The 26,903-nt window shown below is 42.7% G+C and overlaps 1 protein-coding gene across 8 annotated transcripts in view; it reads left to right on the plus strand.

Moving 5' to 3' along the window:
- Window positions 1–26,903, plus strand: part of FAT3 (FAT atypical cadherin 3) — a 697,691-nt gene that overhangs the window by 528,494 nt on the left and 142,294 nt on the right. For all 8 annotated transcript variants that reach the window (XM_079929094.1, XM_079929092.1, XM_079929095.1 and 5 more), the window contains exons 5-6: window positions 20,963–21,277; window positions 23,601–23,811. In XM_079929094.1, the coding sequence (XP_079785220.1) occupies window positions 20,963–21,277; window positions 23,601–23,811 (526 nt within the window). The remainder of the gene's footprint in view (window positions 1–20,962; window positions 21,278–23,600; window positions 23,812–26,903) is intronic.

Here is a 26,903-nt window from a genome sequence, read left to right on the forward strand (position 1 = left end):
GGAAACTGATAACCATTTATGATCAATATATATTCCCACCCTCTTTAAGTCTATTCAAGAGTCAGTTTTTTCATAAGCTCTCTGCTGAGTTTTTTTTTTTAATTCAAGAATAGCTGATTTATAGTGTCATGTTAATTTCTGCTATACAGCAAAGTGACTCGGTTATACATATATACATTCTTTTTTATATTCTTTTCCATTCTGGTTTATCCCAGAATATTGAATATAGTTCCCTGTGCTCTGCAGTAAGACCTTGTTGTTTATTCATTCTAAATGTAATAGTTTGCATCTAGTAACCCCAAACTCCCAGTCCATCCCCCTGCCTCTTGGCAAGCACAAGTCTGTTCTCTATGTCTGGGAGTCTGTTTCTGTGAGGTTTTTTTGTTTGTTTGTTTTGTTTTTTTGCGGTACGCGGGCCTCTCACTGTTGTGGCCTCTCCCGTTGCAGAGCACAGGCTCCAGACGCACAGGCTCAGTGGCCATGGCTCACGGGCCCAGCCGCTCTGCGGCATGTGGGATCTTCCCGGACCGGGGCACGAACTCGTGTCCCCTGCATCGGCAGGCGAACTCTCCACCACTGCACCACCAGGGAAGCCCTGTTTCTGTTAGTTTTTTTATTCTAGTAAAAATCCAATCTGCTTGGGAGCTTCATAAGCCAGTTCCTCTTACTGTCAAACTATAATGCTTCCTAGGACATTTTCCATATATTTTAGTGAATTCTTTTTTCTTACGTTGGTCAAATATTGGGATCCCTGAAACACTCCTTAGACAAAGCCAGAAGGAGAAGGAACTTTGCACCTTCACAGAGTTCCATGTTTACGTCCGGAATGAGATTTTTCAGGACAATTGGAGCAAAACACCTCAACCTTCCCTGAGTGTGCAGTGGTGTTAAATCTCACCCAGTGCTTGGCAATCTCCGCTGCCTCTCACACATTTTGAAACGTGGTTTGGGAATATTTCTCTCAGAGTGCTTTTGCCATAAAGTAAAAATAGTTTCAGCTCCCTGCTAAGTAGAGTTCTTGCAAAGAGATATTCATTATGCATTATTCACTTTTCTCCAGCGCTGCCCACCAGGGATCTCAGGTTTCACTCGTAGGTACTTGTGGACATGATTTTCTGAGAAAAAGTTTGGGGAGGAAATAGAGAAAGTAGAACTGTCCTGGCAATGGCAAGCCGCGGTTCACAAAATGAATGGGGAGGGTGTATCTGTTAAGCATGGGGACAACGGTGGCCCGTCTGAATATGGTACATCCTAGGGAGTCATATCTGATCATCATAATCTCACTCCAAGAATAAAATTCAAGATTGTAAAGTATCATCTGTGGAAACTACTGTATTATATCTCCACCCAGCAGAGAAACTGAGTACTTCTTGGAGGTCTTTTGTTTCAAATGCCTTTTCAATAGTTTTGGCTGGGCAAAAAGACTATTTCTAGAGTTTATAGACGCACAACTGAGTTCTACTTTTATTTATTTATTTATTTTTGTGGTACGCGGGCCTCTCACTGCTGTGGCCTCTCCCTCTGCGGAGCACAGGCTCCAGACACACAGGCCCAGCGGCAACGGCCCACAGGCCCAGCTGCTCCGTGGCATGCGGGACCCTCCCAGACCTGGGAAGGAACCCACGTCCCCTGCATCAGCAGGCGGACTCCCAACCACCACGCCACCAGGGAAGCCCCTGAGTTATACATTTTTAATTGCTTCCTGGGCATTGTGACTCATTTATCTTTGATGATTTAACACATTTAATCTATTTTGCTTTTGACATGGGCAGAAAGTTCACCAGCCACTGTTTTTCATTACTTAGGCCTGGTGATAAGGGCTGCCTGGGGCATAATGATGAGAATGTTTTTACTTAGCCCTCTGCCTCTACTGCTGAAGAGTGAAAAGTGAAGAATTAAGCTTTAAACGGGATTTCAATAGGTAGTGTTGACGAGGAACAAAGTGGAAGTTTTAGTCATTTTTTTTTAAGTTTTTCACGTGATTATTTATTTTCTTAAGTTATTGGATTTGTGAAATCTATTTGATTCCATGGTCAAAAGATAATTTGGCTTTTTTCTTTTCCTTATCTCTGGAAGAAGGGATTTTTAAAAAAATATATAAATGCTTAAAAAGAAAATTGTTGCCTTCTTGATTTTGCAACAGTCATTCATATTTTCAAGAATTTATAATAAAAGGGATACTAGAGCATCCGTGTGATTTTTTTCTTTCACATTCTTCACTACAATATGAACATTTCTAGGCTCTTTGATGGATAGGTTTTATATTTTTTATTTGTGATTGTTTTCATTTTCTGGGTACAGCATGGAATTCTTTTATTGCTAGTATTTTTCATGGCTGAGTTTTCATAGCTTTGGCAGTTTACTTTTCCATACATTGCTTTCATTCATCCTGCTCTAGGTACTGAGAATGGGAAAATGAAAGACACAGTTCCTGCCCTCAAGGAACTCACAGACAGTTTTAATACAGACTTACAGATGGTTTGATAGAAATAAGCATAAATTCTGAAGGCTCCCAGAAGAGGAGACATAGTTTAGACCTCGGACTGGGTATGTTTGTCTTATATTCCCCTGGAAGGCAAAAGCTGGATGAATGTAAATACACATCTGACAAATTTGCTGAATTCAGATACGTGATAAATACTTCCTAAATAGTGCATATTGATCATTATATTCACCCTTGAATTTATCTTTGTGAATCTATTTAAGTCTACTGAATTGATCTTTATTTAAAACTTGCATATGCTCCCTTTTGTCTTGTGAAAGTAATTAAGATGCTTTAAATATCTAAGAGGAACCATCTTTCTCTTTTAGTAGCTGTATCCTGAACCATGTTTCCCCGGGGATTTTTATTTTATCATGTATAAAGAACAAACCCTACCTGTTCTGTGTTGAATACAAGAGAACACAGGCTTCTTAATGGCTGTGTTAATGGGATAATGAATAATGTTTGTTTCTAACCCATAGGATATCTACCTAATTTATCCTAATTTATTAACTATCTCTGCTATGATTCAAAATTAAGATAACATGCCACTAGAATAAGAAAAAAAAACAGGATAAATAATTCCTTCACCAAAGCAGGGCTTTTTTCCCTGCTGCCTCTTATGAACAAAAGAAACTGATGTTAGTTTAGCATTTATTATGTATCGGGACATCATGCAGGATGCTGCCCATATAGTGATTGATGTGGCATTGCCTTCATCCCCAGAGAGCTTACAGGCTAGTTCAATGCAATGGTGTTAAAGAGGACAGACATGTAATAATTAGATGTGTGATCAGCATTGTATTAGTATATGAAATCAAGTGAAAAATGAAAAGGAGTAATCCTACCTGCACATGATCTCTTGAGAAGACATCATAAAAGAACAGACATTTGCATGGAGCCTTGGAGGATTTTGTAAGAACTGCAAGAACAGGGAAGTAATGGGGATTCTATGCAGTGGGAACCCCAGGAAAGCTGCAAGGGTGTTGAAGTACATGCTTCATGTTAGAAGAACAGGTAGACCTTGAGGTCCCGGAAGGAAGGGAGCCCATCGTGCTGACCACTGTATACCCCATGTCTAAAACCCTGCACATTGTAAGCACTGTATTTGTTGAATAAGTGATCTGATTATGTGATTAAAACTTTAGGTATAGAGTGGGTGGAAACTAGAGGTTGAGAATAGCCCAGTGGACAGGCTGTATCAACACTGAAGAATCTTGAAGGTTAATATGAAGAGTATGGGGCTCCCCTGGTGGCGCAGTGGTTAAGAATCCGCCTGCCAGTGCAGGGGGCACGGGTTCAAGCCCTGGTCTGGGAAGATCCCACATGCCGCGGAGCAACTGGGCCCATGAGCCACAACTACTGAGCCTGCACGTCTGGAGCCTGTGCTCCACAACAAGAGAGGCCACGATAGTGAGAGGCCCGTGCACTGCGATGAAGAGTGGCCCCTGCTTGCCACAACTAGAGAAAGCCCACACACAGAAACGAAGGCCCAACACAGCCAAAAATAAATAAATAATAAGAGTATGGACTTTATCCTGTAATTCAGCACTTTCCAAAGTATGTTCCTTGAAATGTCAAATATGAAGGATGATAATAAACATCACTCAGCAAAAGCATTCTGTTGTCAAATAAGCTTGGGAAATGCTGGTTTAAACAACATTAAGGCAACTTCTTTGCTTAGATTTTCTCCGAGCCATCACTCTGCTTATGTGCATCGTGAAGCTCCAAGAAAGTTCTATAGTGTTCTTCAAACTTCTCGGATCCTGGACCCTCTTCACCTTGCAGGATTGGTGTTCTCCATGACACATTTTATGGAAATCTCTCCTAAGTAATGGAGAGCCATTAAAGAGCTTTCAGCAGGAGATTGACATCATCTGAATTTCATTTTAGAAGATTCTCTGGTCTTCTAAAGAAAGGACTCAGGAGAGGCAAGACCAGAGGCAGGGAGACCAGGTTGATGACAGGTGCATTGGTTTAGGCAGGAGATAATGACAGCTGGACCCCAAGAAGAGAGAAGAAAGAACCAAGAGCTACAATTGACGTTTCAGAGGTAGAACTCGTCAGGGCTGTCATTGGAGTGACACAGGTTGTGCCCTGCTCAGGGACTCCTGGCCAAGGTGGTCCTTGGGCATGAATCTGGCCTGCACTCTTTGTCACCAAGCTGTGCCTCCAGATGCAGGGCTGCATCCATCCTGAGGAAGGACACCTGTTTCTATTTCACAGCTTCAGTATCCCTAATTAATGACTGGTGAGATGTGGGAGGAAAGCAAGAGAAGTGTTCAAGATGACTCATGTTTCTTGTTTAAATGATCGCGTGGCCAAAGCTGCCTTAATTTTTTTTTTTTGCAAACTTTTAATTATTCTAAAACCATAGTATCTGCAATCATAATACCTGGAGAAGGAATGATGATGAAGGTCCATCTATATTCCTCTTAACAGACTCTGCCAAGAGCTATGTTTTTCTCTCTACCACACATGAAAATATAAATACATCCTATCATTAGGGAGAGATTTTTACCAAGACCTTCAACCAAGGGTTACACACTCAAATGTCTACGGAGCCCACTCGGGTATCATAAATGAGTCAAGTATGTAGCAGGCTGAGTGTTTGCATATTAAACTTATGAGAATGTACTTAACTTACCAAAAGAAATATGCTCTATTCCATTTTTGCCTTTGAATATACAGTTTTCTCCATCTAACTTTTATAGCCTTTTTTTTGGCGGGGGAGGGGGGTACGCGGGCCTCTCACTGTTGTGGCCTCTCCCGTTGTGGAGCACAGGCTCCGGACGCGCAGGCTCAGCGGCCATGGCTCACGGGCCCAGCCGCTCCGCGGCATGTGGGATCTTCCCGGACCGGGGCACGAACCGGTGTCCCCTGCATCGGCAGGCGGACTCTCAACCACTGCGCCACCAGGGAAGCCCAGCCCTGCCATTTTTGATAGGAATGTGGATAGTGAGAAATATTTCTCTACTCCAAGAAAAATGTCTGCACAGTATTGATGATGAATGACACCTGACATGGCGGCAGTTAGGAACACAATAGAGAGGGGTGGGCCAGTTAATGTGATTTTTTCAGGAGATACTGGGCATTTGAATTTTTATGTGATATCTCTCTAGTTTTCAATGGAGACAGAAATTTTTTCAATACACTGTATGGGCCAAATAAAAGTATATCTCTTGGCCACCAGTTCATGATCCCTCCCTTAGTCCATATGTGCGATCATACATGGGCCTCAATTTTTTAAATTAATAGCCTTAAAATTCATATTTTTAGGTAGACAAAGTATTAAATGACCCGCTAAGTTGCCCTGCAAACCTAGGTTGAATTGCTGAGAGGAGAAAAGCTGTGTTTCCTGAGCTGGTAGTTAGAACAGTGTCCTTATCTTTGCATTAAGCCCTTACTGTGGAAAGAAAGACCAAAAATCCGGTGCCTGGAGAGTGTTAGAGCTTACAACCAAATCACAGCATCAATGGAGCTAAGGCATGAGAGTCTGCCAGCATAAAAGTAACGTAAGGTGTGAGGTCCGGTGCTGTGAAATAGAGGGGAAAGCTACTCATATACACTTCCCATTATAATTCATACCTGGTGGATTCTGTTTCACAGAGAGGGGAGCGTGGAATCATGTATTGATTGACTGAGGCCTTGGTGTCAGGGGAATTGCGAAATAGGGCAGGGGGATTTAGTCCCAGGGGTGATGTGATGTCACACCTTGGTTCCTGGCAGAACTTTCTTAATGGCCCACATGTGAGCACACAGGTTGGACCCATCTGTCTGAAAGGGGGAGTTAGCACATGTGTGGTAATCCCCATCCTTCTAAATAAACTTTGAGGAGGTGTTTAGTTCCTGCTGATAGGGAAGATTAGAATCAAGCAAGTTTTATGAATAGAAAATGATGAGCGGATGAGCCTGGAAGGAAATGGAAATGTGATGAGATTAGTAGCTGATGTATACCTCTCTGCAGGGAAAGAAAAGCTTTAAGAGATGTCAGGCTGGGAAATACTTTATTTCCTGAAGTGCGAAGAAGAGATTTGGACAAAGATGTAATATTAGCAGCCACTGCCCAAGTGAATCGGTCAAGGATCTTTCTTAAAAAGCTGCCATTTAGCAGTTGCTGGGTCTACACGTGACAAGGAAAAGATGCCTTCATTGTCCTGAGATACAAGGTTCAAACGTGCATTTAACCAACAAATACGTACTGACCACCAACTCTGCGCTAGCACTGCACTAGCCCTGGGAGTGGCTCACAGACTTGTGGGAATCAATACCCTGCAGAAGACAGACCACAGGCGCACTGTCTCTGGATGGACTGTGAGCAGATTTTGTCCTGGGGCTTCCCAGTAATGTGGTGTCTTTGGGCAAGGAGAAAGATCACAAAAATGAGGAGTATGATTCAGTGGCCTGAAGACCTAACTTCCATGGTTCCATGGGTCACGGAGCCCCTCTGGTTTGTACCTTTTCAAAAACAACTTTTTAGGAAAAGCAAACTTTCTGAAAGACAGTTCAGAGCAAACTCTCATTAGATTTTTCCAATCTGTTCCCCAAAGATTGGCAATCCTAGCATTTAGTGAATGGATTTTTTTTCAATTGAAGTGTAGTTGATTTACAATATTGTGTTAGTTTCAGGTATACAGCAAAGTGATTCAGTTATATATTTATATTTTTTTCAGATTCTTTTCCATTATAGGTTGTTACAAGATATTGAAGATAGTTCCCTGTGTTATACAGTAAATCCTTGTTGCTTATCTATTTTACATATAGTCATGTGTATCTGTTAATCCCATACTCCTAATTTATCTCTTTCACCCTTCCTTTCCCCTTTGGTAACCATAAGTTTGTTTTCTATGTCTATGAGTCTGTTTCTGTTTTGTGAATAAATTCATTGTATTATTTTTTTAGATTCCACATATAAGTGATATCATATGATATTTGTCTTTGACTAACTTCACTTAGTGTGATAATCTCTAGGTCCATCCATGTTGCTGCAAATGGCAACATTTCATTCTTTTTTGTGGCTGAGTAATATTCCATTTTGTATATATACACTGTATCTTCTTTATCCAAGTGAATGAATTTTCTCGTTTCCATGACTTTGTCAATGGCTTTCTCCTATTCTCTTCAGAAAACTGCTCTATTCCATCCAGATTCACCTCTTCTTAAATCTTACCTACCTACCTGCCTTCCTTATTTCCTTCCTCCCCTTCTTTCCTTCCCTACTTCACCACATACTTTAATGTTTTCTTCCTCCTTTTCTCCTTTTCTTTTCCTTCCTCTCATCTCTTCCTCCCCTCCCTCCTTTCTTTCCTTTCATTCCTCATCCCTTCCTTTTTAAAAATTTCAGATAGAGACTCTTCCCTTATAAAACAAACCGTTCTCTAAATGTATTCAACCTAGTAAATATACATCTCCCGAAATACCTGAGAATATGTCCCTCAACTGTACCTAATAGATAGCAACATGGGATGGGGAATGCAGGGTGGGAAGGGACCAGGATACCTTCCCATCCCCACATAGTTTCTTAATGCCAAATTATAGGTCAAATAAGAGGAATTACATGTAATAAATTTAAGGCAGATAGTTTATGGCTGGTTTTTTATTTCTTTTCCTCCTCCATGGAAAATATGAGTGATACTGGGGGTTTCAGAAAGTTTATCTTCAAGAGTGGCTCCTAGGGCTTCCCTGGTGGCACAGTGGTTGAGAGTCCGCCTGCCGATGCAGGGGACACGGGTTCGTGCCCCGGTCCAGGAGGATCCCACATGCCGCGGAGCGGCTGGGCCTGTGAGCCATGGCCACTGAGCCTGCGCGTCCGGAGCCTGTGCTCCGCAACGGGAGAGGCCACAACAGGGAGAGGCCCACGTACCGCAAAAAAAAGAGTGGCTCCTCCTTTGAAACCTACCCTCTAATTTACTGTTTGCTCATAGTTTCCTTTCTAGAAATGGCAGGAAGCACTTGTCTTCCCAGCAATGCAGGAGTCTGAACCCATAGGCACACAGGCCTGAATTCCACCCCCTGCCTTGGTATCAGCCCCTGATTATTATTTGAGAAGGTCATTCTCTGTTGCTTCACTTGTGAGGAGGAGATAAAGTTGTTTTCAACCTCTCCTCTGCTATCTTGGGTGGATTAAAGATTTAATGTTTGGGAAACATTTTGAAGATAAAAAGTAAACATGAAAAGTAAACATAACATCTACTCTAAACACATTTCTTTTATTGTTTCAAGAGTCTAGCATTTTGAAAAATACCTAAATTAAAGCCTCTGCCATATTGAAATCACACAGATATTTATTTCTGGGAATTTATGAATGTAGCCTCATTTGAAACTCAAAGGGCAGCTTGAAATTGTGGAACTAATCTCTTGGAAAGATTGAGGTTATTGCCAGTAATATGATGTTGGGTTAAGAAGCTCATTGGTCTACACCCATTTCCTCATCTGTAAAGTGAGCAGATTGAGGCAGAATGGGGTCTAAACTCCACGTACTCTTGAATTCTCTTAACGTCTAGTGACTGTGCTTTCCTGAATATAATAGAGGTCAGGAAAGAGACTTTCTCCTACCCTGAGGTTCTGCAATACATATGGCGACATGGCAGGGATAAGAAAATACTCAACAGTGGTCCTTTCATCCATTTGCCTACCTGTGTGGTGACCATAAATGGAGACACCCAAGCACAGGTAAGTGGTAAAAACTGTGCTATCCACAACTGGTCCTTGGTGAAAGTAGATAGGCAACCTCACCAGAATTAACTGTCAGCGGCACCAGAATCTAAAATCTTACCCATGGAGAGAGTGTCCTTTGAATCCAGTGACCTCCAGGCATATTGTGTTAGAATATAATCAGATCCAAGAGAAGGGTGACATTATTTGTAATTTATTACAGGGCTTCCTAACCATTTTCCCTTTATGGTGCACATAGAAGATGATAACATTTGTATGATACCTTTAGGTAAAGGGAAAGGCCAGCCCCAGTTAGAGATCCAGCTGTAAGAGGTCACAGGCATCTACTCAAGAGTTAGGAGGATCAAATATTGCAGCACATCTGACACTGACTTGCCTCATGTGGTTGGAAACTCTGCCTTAGTTTAATTGGCTTTATCTTTAGAGTTCTTCCTTGCACAGAATCTATTAGCCAGGTCTTTAGACTTTTGATAATGAAACGGGGGGGGGGGAGGTAAAAATAACTCTCCTTTAAGCTTTGTCTTCTGCTTTAGAAAAGTATCAGGTGCTGAAATAGCTCAGACCAATCAGGAGACTCAGAAAAAGGGCACAGAGTACTTCGGAAGAAGAAAGGGTATTGCCAGATGGGCAGAAGGTATGTGGCAGCCAAGTCGGGAGGCTGAGATATTTGGGATTTGGGGCGTGTTCAGCCTAGACCGTGGCAGATGGGTCGGTAGTAACAGCACTCTGGATGATTTCATCCTAGATGTGTGAGGCCACATCCCACCTGCGGTGTAAAGAGTGAACTGTTGATGCCTACTGTGGCCTCAGGGTACAGCTGCCAGATTGGAGCTGCCAGGGCCCACGTGCCATAGACTTGCCAGCTTTGCTCAAAGCTGAAACGATGGTGCCGAGGCCAATGAAAGGGCATGTTCCAACCGTGTTCACAGGAAGGGGTTGGGACGAGCATTTAGATGAGAGAGAGCATGGGGTGGTGGTTAGGGGCACAGACCCTGGCCCAGGTTGAATCCACTTTACTTCCTAAGCCTCTTTTTTTTTTCTTTTTCTTTGATGTGGACCATTTTTAAAGTCTTTATTGAATTTGTTACAATGTTGCTTCTGTTTTATATTTTGTCATTTTGGCTGCGAGGCATGTGGGATCTTAGCTTCCCGACCAGGGATCGAACCCGCACCCCCTGCATTGGAAGGCGAAGTCTTAACTACTGGACCTCCAGGGAAGTCCCACTAAACCTCTTTCTGATCTGCCGTGTGGGGATAATTATCCCACCTTCCCCCTGGGACTGATATAAGGATAAATGAGTTAATATTTATTAAGGACTTAGAAGAGTAAGTGCACAGAGTAAACACTAATTGCCTGATGAGTAAGAGATAACAGAAGTGGCCACTGGGGACCACTCAGTTTCACCCTCCCTCCTCCCACTGCCTTTATCAGGGCGAGGGGCGTGGCGAATTCTGTAAGAGGGAGCTGAAGGTGTAGACGTGTAACAAAATAGTAAGAGAAGGTGCAGCTGCACGAAATAAGTCTTGGAAAGCTGAAAGAAGTTGTAGCCACGACCCATGACCTGGTGGCAGTCTTTCAGCAATTGAGAACAGGAAGGGTGCCACAAGGCAGGAGACGAAGATGATCCCAATTATCAAAGGAGGGAAAAGCTTGACTCTAGAAGCACAGCTACGAGCTTGATACTGATCCAAAGCCACACTTGGGGAGGGAATTTTAAACAGATGGTTAACAGATGCTTCTACACAGGACGGGCTGCTCAGGATAGGGAAAAGAGCAGGAGCTGGGACGCCAAGCTGACTGGGGTGCAAACCCACGTCCCGTCACTTACTGGCTGAATGGACTTGCAAAAGTTACATCGCTTCTGGGTCTTATTGTCTCCAGCTGTAGAATAGAAATGGCAGTGTCTCCAGGGTTCCTGTGAAAAATCGTGCTAATGTAAACGATCACACAGAGGACTGAGCAAAGCAGACATGCAGTCAGTGATATCCGTGTAACCAAAGAGGCAGCGGAACACAAGGTTTAGAAGAGAGATCGTGGCAAACTTTTCTGTAAAGAACCAAATAACAAATATTTTAGGCTCTGTGGCCCATACAATCTCTACTTCAAGTACTCAACTACACCTTTAAAGCAGGAAAACAGTCATAGATAACATGTTCATAGATGGTATGAATGGGTGTGGCTGCAACCCAATAAAACTTTATTTACAACAACAAGTGTCCAGATAGATTTGGCCTGTAGTGTGCTGATCCGTGGTTTAAAATCAAGCAGCTAGGAATAAAACAAGGCCTTGCCACGATGAGCAGTGTGACCTTGGACAAGTCCATAAATTGAGTTGCTTTGTCTATCAAATGGCTTGTAATAGTAGTACCTATCTCATGAGATTGTTTGAACAACAAAAGGAACAATTGAAGGAGCTTGGGCTGTGCCTCTCACGGTGAGTCCTCGATGCCTAGTAAGCTTTTTTTTTTTTTGCAGTACGCGGGCCTCTCACTGCCGCGGCCTCTCCTGTTACGGAGCACAGGCTCCTCCGGACGCGCAGGCTCAGTGGCCATGGCTCACGGGCCCAGCCGCTCCGCGGCATGTGGGATCTTCCCGGACCGGGGCACGAACCTGCGTCCCGTGCATCGGCAGGCAGACTCCCAACCACTGCGCCACCAGGGAAGCCCCCTAGTAAGCTTTTGATACCTGCTTCCTGTCATCGTTAGGATTATCCCAGTAACCTAGGATAGGGAGCCAAAACCTCCAGTAAGATGAAATTGAATAGGAATGAATGTAAAATCCTGTACTTTGGCCTTCAGAAGGAAACCACACACTTATAGTTTAGTGCTTCTCATAAGAAAAAGACCTAAATGGTTTAATTCAATCATGTCACAGAGCTGTGTGACAGGACTGCCACTCAATATAAGTAGAGTCATGAGCTGAATAAATGGACTTGAGATTGTCTCTAAGACTACAGCAATTTACACAAGTCTGAGCAAGGTTGATATGCCATTGTTTTGTCCTGGCCATCGTATTTTAAGAAGGAAGCTGGTATATAAGAAACCATCCTGACAGAGGCAACCAGTATAATGAATAGCAATTCATTATACATAATGAATGACCTGAGAGAACATTACATGAATTAGAATTTTTTCAGTCTGGGGTGTGGATTCTCAAATATCCTTAAGGATTTATGAGTATGATAGTTTTAAAATATAGCTCCCAAATTACTTGACCCTCTTCTCATCTAGAGGTGGGGTTTATGACCCCACCTCTTGCATCTGGACTCGGGGACTGCTGGCCAACAGAATATGGATCAAGCGCTGCTGTGCCAGTGTCTGGTTCAAGCCTTAAGAAACTGGCACCTGCCACTTCCTGTCCTTTAGGGCTTTTGCTCAGAACCCAGCCACCATGCTGTGAGGAAGCACAGGCCACACAAAGAGGCTACTTGTAGATATTGGGCCCGTTGACCTCAGCCCCAGCTGAGGTCCCAGCCAGTGGCCACCATCAACCAAAAGACTTGTTTGATGACCACAGGCCCAGATACCTAGGACTTGAATTGCATGAAAGATTCCACACAAGAACTGCTCCATTCAACCCCTAGAACAAGGAGAGTTAATAAAAAGATTATGGTTATCTTAAGCCACCTAATTTGGGGTTACTCAGCAGTAGATACCTGGGACAATGTGGGAGAGGAATTTGAGTTTTTCTGTAGAGTTACCAAGAGTAAAAGTAGTCTATAGGAAGCTACAGTCACTCTAGGCTAAGAATAGGTAGATAGAAACAGGTTCAATAAGAAGAAGAACTTTGGGAAGATTGAACCTATCAAACAACAAGTGGACTGCTTCATAAGGGATTAGTTCTTCTTATTGAAAATATCTAAATTAAGGCCAGATGATTGCAGGTCGGGAACACTGCAGAGGATTTGGGGCATGGGGGAGGGGTGAATTTGATAGGAATCCATGCTCGCTGGTTGGTTGGTTGGTTGGTTGGTTAATGTCCCAATTTGCCTAGAAAAGAGTTTTGTACCAAGAAGGCACTGGATGAATATTTTATTAATTCATTTAACAAATATTTATTGAATGCTTATTACATCCACTGTTGTAGATGCTCAGGAAATATCTGTGAACAAAAGAGATGAAAATCCATGCATATACAGAGCTCATATTCTTAAAGAGGGAGACATGCAATAAACAAGCTTATATGTGAAGTGTATATAATATATCAGATGATATAAAGTGTCAAAGGCAAATATAAAGTGGAGCAGGGGGGGAGATATGTAATTCCTGAAGAGAGGTTTATCATTTTAAATATGGGGGAATTCCCTGGCAGTCCAGTGGTTAGTGGCCTGGAAATAGCCATTTTTGGTAAATTAAGGGCTGAAGAGAATGACAGAATTGAACTCTTCATCTTAGAAATATTGAATATATTCTCAGACACTCTTGTAATCACTGGGGACAAGGCAGTGGACGAAACACAAGGTCTCGGCTCTCAGGCAGCTTATGTACTTATATTCTACTACATGGAGAGGTAAAACTAAAATAAATACATCAGGCAGTTTCAATGATTGAGAAACATGGCCTTCCAACAGCTGCCATAACTCCAGAATTCTCAACGTTCACGCATTTTTGGTCCTATAAAGCTCTTGCATCTTCCACGGATAGACTTAACAACAGGTTCCTCTTTGTAATTTTGTCATCATAATGCATTGGGCCATGCTGAGTGCCTTCTGGCTCTGCCTGGTATTCACAGACCACAAGGGTATCATAGAAAATTGAAACGGGCTGTGCTGTCCTTTCAGGGGTACTGTGTTATTTCTGGTTCCTTTTGTTAGCTGTAAATAACTAAAGAAATTAATCTTTCAGAACTTTGATTAATTGCCAAGCCACTGACTATTGATCAATGATGAGAACAGAAAATCTAGGTTAGGGTGGCAGAGTGAGAGGACACATGGATAGTTTCTAAACAATGGCTAATTCCTTACATCATTAATGAAAAATGATACAGAGGAGGAGATAATGGGGATTCATCTCAGTTTGGCTTAGGTCTCCAGTGCTATTCCTCCTTCCATATAGGCTAATTCCACGTGATGGGCTGAGGTCTAGGGCAGCATGAAATGTGAAGTCTGAGGAGCTGACGGAATTGTCAACAATTAATATTCCAGGTACCAACATGGCTGGAGACATGAGTGGGTCTAGAGGAGTGATAACAGACCTTAAGACTTTGAGTTAGTTCAGTTCAGCAGATGTTTATCAACAGTACACTAGTTTCCAGGAAAGAGATGAAGAAAACAAGGTTCCTACCTTCGAGTGGCTCACAGTGTCCTGAAGGAGCCAACACACAAATAGATCATTTGAGTAAACTGTAGACAAGTGTCCACAGTGTCAAGCACAGTTTTGGAAGTAGCTAGAAATCGTTATGAGTAATCATGGGATCGGCAATGGCCTCAGTGACGCAAGATGGGTATGAACCCCAGAGTGCACAGTTAAAATTGTGCCTACCTCTACCTGAACCCCATTCAGAGAATCATAAAGCACTTGGGAGATCTTACGTTATCAGTCTCTTCATTTCCTACAGGTAAAGAAGCAGAGACCCTTCACTGTCTGAATGTTCTCTCCATTTATTATCATAGGGAAGAGTTTGGGGTAGATTAATTCTCAGTTTCACTCAACAACATGTATTTGGCACTTAGAACTGTCCCAGGTGTCAGAACAGAGCAAGGAATGAGATGGTCCCTGACCTCAAGTTGCTCATGGTCTGGAAGGATTGAGCACAGACCAACAAGCAAACAGACACATAAATTGTAAGATGATAATTAGCATCCTGGAACTATGCACATAGTGGAGTGGGAACAAGGTGAGGGCGTCCACAGCAGTCTGCAGGAAGCAGGAATGGCTTCGCAGAAGGAGTGTTTGAATTCAAGCTTCTGGAATGAGTCAGGCGTATTCCCAAAACAAAGCCTTCTATGTAAACAAACAGTTATGCAGAGGAATGGAGGTGTAAGAGCATGGCATACTCAGGACCCCCCAGGCTCACCGTGTAGCTGAGCATGGAGGGTGGAAAGGGGCAGGTGGCACATGTTGAGAATCAAGGCAGGCCAGATCCTCAGCCTCAAGGAGCCCCTGAAAAAATGCTGTGCAGGTCAGTGACATGATCAGATTTTTGAGGAAGAAATAACGCCTTACAACAAAGGTGAAGGCTAGAGGCAGGGAGACCAGGAGGCCCCTGTGGGAGTCCAAGCAAGATGCAAATGAGGCCTGTCCCAGGGCAGTATGGCAGAAGAGATTGGCGTGAGGGGTGCACGTGAGAGATGCCTGCTGGCCTTCACATTTGCTTGGATGTGGATAGTTAGAACAGGGACACTAGATGGATGTCCAGGATTCTGGTGCAGACCAGTGTGTGAGTGAATGTGGGGGGGTGGTCATCACTGAGACGACACAAGTGGAAGAAGGAGGAGGTTTGAGGATAATGATTTGTCTGTGACTTTTGGGGGGTTGGGGTGCATGTGAGAGGTCCACAGAGAAGATTCCTGGGAAATAGTTGAACGCATTGGCTTGGAGGTAGGGAACGTGGTTTAGACACAAGAGTGCATATCGGGGAATGATCAGCAAACAGGTGGTAGTTAAAGCCTTGGATAAGGAAATGGAGGCGTTATGGGTGGAGAGGCAGCTTGCGGTGACTTCATAAAGGGCCTTGAATGATCTACGAAGGCTTTACAAGGTGAGACAGCTTTGGCTAACGATCTTGTCCAAATAGTACCTGAGTTAGAGTCTAATTTATTAAATAAGTAAACATGGAGCACGGCTTGACACAAAGGTGAGAGCAGTGAACAAAAAGGCAAAATCTGTTTTTGCCCTTATGCAGCCTATCAGCTTGGTGGAGAATGTATTTAATTAATTTCCACAACCGTAAGTGTTGCAAAAGAAAACTATAGGGTGAATTAAGAGTACATAATTCAGGAGGTGGAGAGAGTGGGGGGCCGGCGCTTGGTCTGTGAGGTCAAGGAGGCGTCTCTGAGGAAATGGCATTTCAGCTAGATCCAAAGGATGAGTAGGCAAGATCCAGTGAAGGGAGGGGGAGAGGACGGCATGTGCAAATGCCCTGAGGTGGAAGACACTGTGTTGGAGCACGTGAAGGATGCCCACGTGGCCTGAGGGAGCATGAGAGCTGGTACCCAGGGTGAGGCGGTGATGTAGGTGTGCCTGCTTCCCATCTCATGCGTGGAGGCTGCTTCATGAGCCTCTGCAGCTGCCACCCTTCCCTGCCTATAAGCAGATACCTCGAGGACCTGGGTTTTTAAATCCAGGTCAACCCTGAAAGGAAACATCTTTATAGCAGCACAATCCTCAGGTGAGCAGTGAACTGCAGCCAGGAGGGCCTCTCTGTTCCTTGGCAGCCACCTGGCCCTGAGGCAGCCCCAGAGCTCCACCTCGGAGCCCACTGCAGGCAGTTTGTTGACAAGCAATGAGGAGGTGATTTTGTGCACGGTAAAGACAGCGAGAATTGTCTGGATTTGGAAAAGGAGCCGTTCAAGCAGTAAAGAGAGGCAGAGGAGTTGAGCGGCCAAGAAATCAACATGTTTTGGTCAACACAGCTCACCTGGGAGTATAACGTTTTAGTTCAGCAGCAGCAGTAAAACATGCCTCTCCAGAAATTACCATGTCCAAGAATTAGCTCAAGAGTCAAAATCCAGCCTTGGCACCTAATGGCCTGACGTGTTTCTTTTGTAAAACATAACAAACCAATTGGGAAAATAACCTTGGAAGGAAACTGGATGGATTTTTCTTTTTTTTACACAGAAGGTTCTTATTAGTTATCTATTTCATACATATTAGTGTATATATGTCAATCCCAATCGCCCAGTTCATCCCCCCCCACACACACACTTTCCCCCCTTGGTGTCCATGCGTTTGTTCTCTACATCTGTGTCTCTATTTCTGCCCTGAAAACCGGTTCATCTGTACCATTTTTCTAGATTCCACATATATGCGTTAATATACGATATTTTTTTTTCTCTTTCTGACTTACTTCACTCTGTATGACAGTCTGGGTCCATCCACATCTCTACAAATGACCCAATTTCATTCCTTTTTATGGTTGAGTAATGTTCCATTTTATTTATGTACCACATCTTCTTTATCCATTTGTCTGTCGATGGACACGTAGGTTTCTTCCATGACCTGGCTATTGTAAATAGTGCTGAAATGAACATTGGGGTGCATGTGTCTTTTTTTTTTTTTTTTTCTGTACACAGGCCTCTCACTGTCGTGGCCTCTCCCATTGCGGAGCACAGGCTCCGGACGCACAGGCTCAATGACCATGGCTCACGGGCCCAGCCGCTCTGCGGCATGTGGAATCTTACCGGACCGGGACACGAACCCGTGTCCCCTGCATCAGCAGGCAGACTCTCAACCACTGTGCCACCAGGGAAGCACGCATGTGTCTTTTTGAGCTATGGTTTTCTCAGGGTATATGCCCAGTAGTGGGATTGCTTGTTCATATGATAATTCTATTTTTAGTTTTTTAAGGAACCTCCATACTGTTCTCCATAGTGGCTGTATCAATTTACATTCCCACCAACAGTGCAAGAGGGCTCCCTTTCTCCACACCCTCTCCAGCATTTGTTGTTTGTAGATTTTCTTATGATGCCCATTCTAACCCGTGTGAGGTGATACCTCATGGTAGTTTTGATTTGCATTTCTCTAATAATTAGTGATGTTGAGCAGCTTTTCATGTGCTTCTTGGCCATCTGTATGTCTTCTTTGGAGAAATGTCTATTTAGGTCTTCTGCCCATTTTTTGATTGGGTTGTTTGTTTTTTAATATTGAGCTGCATGAGCTGTTTATATATTTTGGAGATTAATCCTTTGTCCGTTGATTTGTCTGCAAATATTTTCTCCCATTCTGAGGGTTGTCTTTACATCTCATTTATAGTTTCCTTTGCTGTGCAAAAGCTTTTAAGTTTCATTAGGTCCCATTTGTTTATTTTTGTTTTTATTTCCATTACTATAGGAGGTGGGTCAAAAAAGGTCTTGCTGTGATTTATGTCAAAGAGTGTTCTTCCTATGTTTTCCTCTAAGAGTTCTATAGTGTCCAGTCTTACATTTAGTCTTTAATCCATTTTGAGGTTATTTTTGTATATGGTGTTAGGGAGTGTTCTAATTTCATTCTTTTACATGTAGCTGTCCAGTTTTCCCAGCACTACTTATTGAAGAGACTGTCTTCTCTCCACTGTGTATCCTTGCCTCCTTTGTCATAGATTAGTTCACCATAGGTGTGTGGGTTTATCTCTGGGCTTTCTCTCCTGTTCCATTGATCTATATTTCTGTTTTTTTGTGCCAGTATCATATTGTCTTGATTACTGTAGCTTTGTAGTATAGTCTAAAGTCAGGGAATCTGATTCCTCCAGCTCTGTTTTTTTTTCCTTCAAGATTGTTGTGGCTATTCGGGGTCTTTTGTGTCTCCATACACATTTTAAGACTTTTTGTTCTAGTTCTGTAAAAAATGCCATTGGTAATTTGATAAGGATTGCACTGAATCTGTAGATTGCTTTGGGTGGTGTAGTCATTTTCACAATATTGATTCTTCTAATCCAAGAACATGGTTTATCTCTCCATCTGTTTGTGTCATCTTTGATTTCTTTCATCAGTGTCTTATAGTTTTCTGAGTACAGGTCTTTTACCTCCTTAGGTAGGTTTATTCCTAGGTATTTAATTCTTTTTGTTGAAGTGGTGAATGAGATTGTTTCCTTAATTTCTTTTTCTGATCTTTTGTCGTTAGTGTATAGGAATGCAAGAGATTTCTGTGCATTAATTTTGTATCCTGCAGCTTTACCAAATTCATTGATTACCTCTAGTAGTTTTCTGGTGGCATCTTTAGGATTCTCTATGTATAGTATCAGGTCATCTGCAAACAGTGACAGTTTTACTTCTTCTTTTCCAATTTGTGTTCCTTTTATTTCTTTTTCTTCTCTGATTGCCATGGTTAAGACTTCCAAAACTATGTTGAATAATAGTGGCGAGAGTGGACATCCTTGTCTTGTTCCTGATCTTAGAGGCAATGCTTTCAGTTTTTCACCATTGAGAATGATGTTTGCTTTGAGTTTGTCGTATATGGCCTTTATTATGTTGAGGTAGGTTCCCTCTACGCCCACTTTCTGGAGAGTTTTTATCATAAATGTGTGTTGAATTTTGTCAAAAGCTTTTTCTGCATCTATTGAGATGATCATATGGGTTTTATTCTTCAATTTGTTAATATGGTGTAGCACACTGATTGATTTGCATATATTGAAGAATCCTTGCATCCCTGGGATAAATCCCACTTGATCATGGTGTATGATCCTTTAATGTGTTGTTGGATTCTGTTTGCTAGTATTTTGTTGAGCATTTTTGCATCTATATTCATCAGTGAGATTGGTCTGTAATTTTATTTTTTTGTAGTATCTTTGTCTGGTTTTGGTATCAGGGTGATGGATTTTTAAAAGAAAGCAAGAACTCCTACGAAAATTCATCTGAAGTCTATTAAATCCATTCTCCTAAGCTGCTTGTAAAAGAAACCTAACTAGATTGCAGTTCCATTTTGTAAAAAGCCATAAATTTGTTTTTCCACATTTTGGGCCTTTTTTTCCCCTCATTTTTCCTGTCAGGTTGCTTCATTAGGTGGAAAACTGGATGACCAGAGGCTGTAATTTACTGTTGTTTTTCTCCTATTGATGCTGAGTGCATCTTTATGTTCCTTCCAGCCTCCAAGTATGTATTTTGAGGTAATAAGCTGTCTTATTCAAGGTAATGATTTAAAGATTGAGTAGAGGTTCCTCTAGGTTTTGTGGTTAAACACAATATCAAGAATTGCCAAAAGTTCAATACCTGACTTTAGGCTTCATAATAATGAGACCTCAAGCCTCTGTTTTCTCACCTGCAAAATGCGAGTAAACAAAACTGCCCCACTTACTGAGGAGAGTGTTTTTGGAAAATGAATGAGATAGTACATGGAAGAGTGCTTATATGGCCCCATCTGCATATTAAGTATTAATATGATAATAATTATCATCACTATGACCAAGAAGAAGATTATTCACACTAAGACTCAAAGACATTTTACATCTGCCATGCAAATTCCTTATCTACATATTCTTCTTTTCTCTCATCTGTCAATTTTCACAGACACGCATAAGAATAGCATCTCAGATATGGAAAGGGGTTGGCCATCCCCCCGACTTCCCACAGAGGAAAAAAATTATTTTGTGACTGTTAAAAACATATTTTAACTGTCAAAGGTGCTTACAACCAGCCATCAGAATTGTGAAGTATACATCAGAGTTTTCCTTTTGTTTGGTGACAATGTAAAAATCACAAATTTTACAGGAAGATGGAAAAGAAAGAAAGGAACATGAATACTGAAGGAATTCGAATGCTGATAGCAGTTCCCAAGAATTAGATGAAATACCCATGGGTTAACATATAATAAAGGTTATATTGTTTTTTGTGTCTGTTGAGGGGAGCATATTTTAAGTCTACTACAGCTATATAACCTGACACATTTCATAAAGTCAATCCTATTTCTTCTCCCTCTCCACTCCACACCACAATAAGAGCCTTGCCTCCTTCCTGCCCTTTCAGCAATGATTTCCATGACTGGATTTAGGGCCTTCCCTGCTTTTATGGATGAACTATGAAGAGTTATGCATTTGACATGAGCTACAGGAATAAGAGAAGTTGAGATGCCCTAAGGCACAGAATAGACCTTTCATGAGATGGCAGGGGAAAGAGTGGCGAAAAACGTTTCTCTCTTTTCTAATTGTAAAATGCTTTCTCTTTCAAAACTCAGGTGACTGTGACAGATGGTGGTTTTTCTCCAAAACAGTCAACCATTTGGGTGGTGGTTCAGGTTTTGGATGAAAATGACAACAAGCCCCAGTTCCCAGAGAAGGTCTACCAGATCAAGCTGCCAGAACGTGACCGGAAGAAGAGGGGAGAACCCATTTATAGGGCTTTTGCATTTGATAGAGATGAGGGCCCCAACGCAGAAATTTCCTACAGTATCGTGGATGGGAATGATGATGGAAAGTTCTTCATTGACCCTAAGACTGGCATGGTTTCTTCCAGAAAGCAATTTACAGCAGGGAGTTATGACATTCTAACGGTAAGATTTTTTTGAACCTCAATAACATTAATGCGGGGGAGGAAGTTATTTTCTTAGTCATGTATATTTTTTAAGCAAAAAATCTCTGGGGTAAAAAGTGCAGCCACACAACAGTGGAAGGCTACTTTCTGTTTCAGTGATATTCTTAATGAGGCCATTTCCTTTGGTTGTGTCCTATCAGCCAAACTCCCCATTCCCAGTACACAGCCTGCTCCATCATTTACTCAATTACACTTCCTGTGGCCCCAGATCACTTCAAGGTACTGAGCATAGATGTAAACTGAGGGGAGGGGAATAGCAGAGTGACATAACCTTCCCACCACTCATTATGTCCTGAAAATCTCCCAAAGAAAACAACTCTTGTAATTGTTGACAATGGGTTAGAACATGAATTTAGCTGTATAAATTGTGAGACACAATCATAGCTAGGCTCATTCTGTTAAAAGTGAAAAAACTTAAGTAAAAACTGACTAAATTTTTCATTGTTAGAAACTTAAAAATTAAACCAAACAAGAGCACCATCTCAAATAGAGGCTTAAACTCCCATATCTAAGGTGCCAGCCTGCACTCCCCACCCCTAACCACTTTAGACTTGTAATGCCTATGCCCAAAGGGGGACTGCTTAGCCTCACAGGTGATGGACACTTCCCAGGGTCTCAACAACTGTCAAGAGTTAGCACCATCTTCCATCCTTCTCTTAGTCTTCAGCCTTGTCCACTGTGAATGGTCAATCCTTTATTATTTTAAAGGGTAGTCAGAGTGCATTTACTTATCTTTGTACTCCTATGGTCTGGACTTGGATTCCTTTCCCTGCTCAGTAATGTATCCAGAAGAGTGGGCAGAGAAAAGAAAATAACGATAATAATAAAAAACAGCCCTGTTTCTACCATTAGCAGCTCTCATGTAATATGTGCTGTTGCAGTTGTGTGAGACTTGCCAATGGGAATCTTTGAGGACTGGATGGATTGCAGTGGATACTGTTGGTACCCTGTCCAGATCCCCATTATCAGGCTGGTGCAGGCATCCCCCAACTGTTGTGAGTGTTGGCTGCTAAGGGCTCACAGCTGCCCCCTTCTCCAGAGGGTCATCCTTGGCTGAACTTTTTGGCCCAAGAGGTTCCACACTCCTACCCCAGCCCAGCAGCCCACAGCCAATAACTACTAACTGACACCAGATATAAAAGTCCAACCTCCTTGCCTCCAGGTGGATCCAACACTTTGATACAATTATTCAGAGCTCCCTTTGGGATCAGGCTGAAGTTAGACTTCAACTGAGACCACACCCTTGCTTAGCATCTTCCCCGTCCATCCTGCTTTCTTCACTCCCTTTCTCCTGAGAACACTTCCTCCTGAAACCATTTGTACACAAATCCCTATCTCAGACTCTGCTCCTAGGAAACCCTACCTAAGACATCTACCTTCAAGCGTCCTTCATCTCACAGGAATTTTCTGGGGTAGAGTGTTCATCCGTGAACATAGCATTAGGGAGCTATGAGTTGTCACTGTTTTTAAAGGCTATAGCTATTAGCTATGCACCTAAAAATGTTTTTATTGATGTAATATTTTTAAATCCATTTTTTATTTTGATTTTTAAATTTCTGTCATTGATGTCTGCTTGTCGGACTTAACTTCATTCCCCCCCACCCCACCCAACACACACATTTAAATCCAGGACACCACAGCTGTTAACCCTGCATATCTGAGCAAGGAAACATGCTTTACTCAGTCCTTATATCAGACCATAAAGAAGAGTCATTAACACCCTCTTCCTTACCCCACTGGCTCGAGGAGCCCATGTTTCCACCAAGAGAGGTCTCTTTCACCTCTTCAGAGTTAGCGTAACTGAAGGGCCTCTGAGACGAATTTTGCAAGGTTGATGCCTTTCCCACACTCCCTCCCATTATCCTCCTGGAATCCTATGTGACAATTCTATGTGTCTATGTGATGCACTTTGTTCCCTTTCCAACACTACCACCAAAGGTATAAGGAATCAAATTAGCTCTTGCTACTCATGTAACTATCATTCATGTCCGTAAAACACTAAAATTTGTAAGTGCACCATTTATTTTTCAAGTTTTCCACATCTGCAAGGTTGGCAGTGATTCAAATCACCTTCTGGCAAATGTGGTGTGGGCCCCCTACATGACCAAGTTGTTTTCCCCAATTCCTGAGCCCATTCTCTCCAGATCTCCATTGTCTTCTTCCCCTTGCTGGCCCTGTGATAAGGAAGGACTCTCAGCCCAACAACATATGAGTGACAGATCGAGACTTCCACCAGGATCCGGGCTCTAAGACAGTTTTCTGTTCTCTCCGTGTGCGAGTAGATAAAGGCAGTGGACAATGGGCGCCCTCAGAAGTCCTCCACGGCCCGCCTCCACATTGAATGGATTAAGAAACCACCTCCTTCACCTGTACCGTTGACCTTCGATGAGCCATTTTATAACTTTACAGTCATGGAAAGCGATAGAGTCACCGAGATTGTAGGGGTGGTGTCTGTGCAGCCAGCTAACACCCCTCTGTGGTTTGACATCGTTGGTAAGTTCGACTCCTCCAGAGCAGTACTGGGCAATGTAATCATTGACTGTTCAGAGCAACTAACAAAACAAACAAACAAAAAACACAACGATTAGCACTAAGATTAAAAGATATATAGTGCTGGAATGCAAAAGAGCCAGTAAAATGAATAATCGACCTGTGCTTTCATTCTGACTCTGTAGCTAAGCTGAACAGAAAGTGCTCTCTGGCTGGATTTTCCATAGTACGTTATTTACTGCAATCTTAATGTCTTTCTGTGTGTCATTTAAATTCTATTGTCGCACTTGGCTAATCTCATTTCTAAATGTATTGATGGTACTGGACTTGCTGTCCTTCATTTCTCTCTTTTTCTTCACCTTTTTCTGCATTCTGTTCTTTTTTTTTTTTCTGCTCCCGACTGCCCTGCTTCAAGGTGGCAAGCATGCTCGAGAGATGTTCTATATTCTACAGACAGCTTGTGGGCAGAACTGTTCAACAGAAGGTACCCTTAGTGCAAACACATTTGCTAAAATACAGCTATCCAATCTGCCTTTTACGGGTTTTTTTTTTTTAAGCAAATTAAATTACATCTTTCATAACTGCCTGTGACAGGCTGAAGTGCAGCCCACAAATTTCATACATGCCTCTAACAGCTATTGCATTACTCGTATCCAGTGACTCCTTTGTTTGAGGTTTGATGGGTTTGGATTTGGGGCAGGGGTGGGAGGTTGTTTTGATTTCTTAAAAAAATTTTTTGTTCTTTGGTTTTGAGGTATGTGGGCTTTTTGTTGTTTTGTTTTGATCTTTTTGTAGGTTGGTTTAACTGGGCCTTTTCCAATTGAAAATTAAATTCAAGTAGATCCCAACCCCTCGGTTTTGCAGCAGGAGTGCCATTCGTAGACCAGAAGGCCCCACCAGGAGAGTCCCTGGCTGCTGTCCACAATAGGAAGAGCAGGAAATGCAGCCTAGATATATAGCCAGGGAGAGCTTCCCGTGAGAACCGAATACAGAAAGCAGATGGATGCAGGCAGGATAGACCTTGGAAGCCAACCTTTAAATTCCTTGAAAGAAAGCAAGCAAGCACGCAAGGCTACAAAAAGAGAGGGCAAAACAGCACCACTGCCCTCCACAACCAGGCAGCGAGAGGCAGTGGAGAGGAAATAAGTGCTGAGGGCCAGGAAACAAAACGAGGGGAGAGAGAGTGCGTCAGCCCTGGATCTGACACTGCGTCGAGCTGGAGCTGACTTCCCACGGTTCTCCGTGGAAGGCAGCGAATCTAGAGAGCTGGTCTGGGGGAATCATTTCCTTCCACATGTCACTGCTTGGATAGGATGGGTAGGAACCTGCCTCTCTTCCCAGGAATGGCTGGGTCTGGGGAAAGCATTTAGAACATTCCACATCTGTTTCAATGAAGCACAGAAAAAGAACGCCCCATGGCCCCCAATCAAACTTCAGTAGAGGGTCCTCTGAACTCCCCAAAAGAAAGGACTTGTTTTCTGCCTATTTCGTTTTATGGAATGCCAGTAGAACATCTGTGTTTTACTTAATGGGCATTAATCACACCATCCCTGTACATGACCATCCTCATTCCCAAGCTTTCAACTCCGTCTTCCTTTCCACTTAACGCATTTGAAATGGACCCTCTTCTGATCCATTAAAGATGTCTCCGCTTCTGTATCTTCTCAGTCATTTTCAGGTCATTAAGTTATTATCCAATGCGGTGTCTTCTTTCTTTGTGAAACAGAGGGTCACACCTATGCATCGTCTGGTTGTCTGTGCTGTCACCTTTGGTGATTCCTTCAGAACCACCCTCAGTCAGTCACAGAAGATGCATCTCAGTCTCAATGTGTCCCTGGTGCACTCATGACTTCTTTTAAATACCTTGAGGAAGAGTACAGTGGAAAGCCAACAGGCTGCAGGGCTCCTGCCATGCTGTCCCGAGATGTGAGAGGAGTTGCCCTCTGCCATCAGCCACCATTTCATCTCCCTCCTCCCCTGACGCTCCAGTTTGCAAGCACCTCTACAGCCTGACAGCACTGCTTCTCTCCCTGTGTGATGCACGCATGCAACCTCCTGACGTGCAGCACATCCCACCCACCCCAGGATGCCCTTGTTTGCACTTCTTGTCAGAAATCTTGCAAGCACAGCTTTTGCTGATGCTCAGTCTGACCAACCACCTGACCCCAGTTATCCAGTCACTTTTGCAATTCCTCAGCATCCCTGCATGTGTGTGTATGGTGTGTATAGGTAAGCATGCCTAGTGGTGCTACATGTAACCTTACTTGCATGAATTCCATGCCAGAATTATTAGTGCTAGTGTACATTTTCATTTGTGTTTATCTTAGCTTCAATGTTAACCCTTAAGGTCAAGGTCTTTTCCTCCTGATTCCTTCCTTCTGCCAATGCTTCTTTTGTTGTCCATCCACGGTGAGTGGAATAAACAATGGTGACCGATGGAGATGCCCCAGGCAGCCCATGTGTTAACATTACTGATGCCTCCTGAGACCCATCCAGAGTCAGTGTGACCTTCCACTGTATTCCCAGCCTGAGCAACACAGCACCTTTGACCAAATGAGGACTGGTCCAAGAAGAGACAGGCAGTTGACAAGTGAAAGTCCTCACTGGAAGGAGTCCCTTTAGGCTGCTTCAAATCCATATCCAGGAATCATGATCAAAAACATGGCATCCGTTTTCATGTTTCTCCATCTTTATTCCTAAATCTATACTCTTTTTATAGAATCCTCTCAGTTTTAGTACACAAGTACTTCTCTTAATGAAGACCTACTGGGTTGTTCCTCTAGTGTAGATACTTCCATCACAGATTTCACTGTATATCTCGTAACATCTAGTCAAGCTTCTCCTGAAAATTGAACTTACTGGGCCAGATGCTCAAACAGAACATGATTTTATTTCCATCCCCGCATCCAGCCAACATATTAAAATGTCAACTCTTTATTTCACGGCAAAACTACAAACTTTTCCCCGGGTGCTGGCTGCACTCAGAATGGATATGGTCCTCCTTCCAGAAAATCCCCCTCCTGAAAATCCTTTCTGATCTAAGACAGTCATATTTTTTTCAACCTGCTGACAACACCTTTCCCCTTCTCTAAAAA

The sequence above is a fragment of the Stenella coeruleoalba genome, assembly GCF_951394435.1.
Source record: "Stenella coeruleoalba genome assembly, chromosome: 8".
NCBI lineage: Eukaryota > Metazoa > Chordata > Mammalia > Artiodactyla > Delphinidae > Stenella > Stenella coeruleoalba.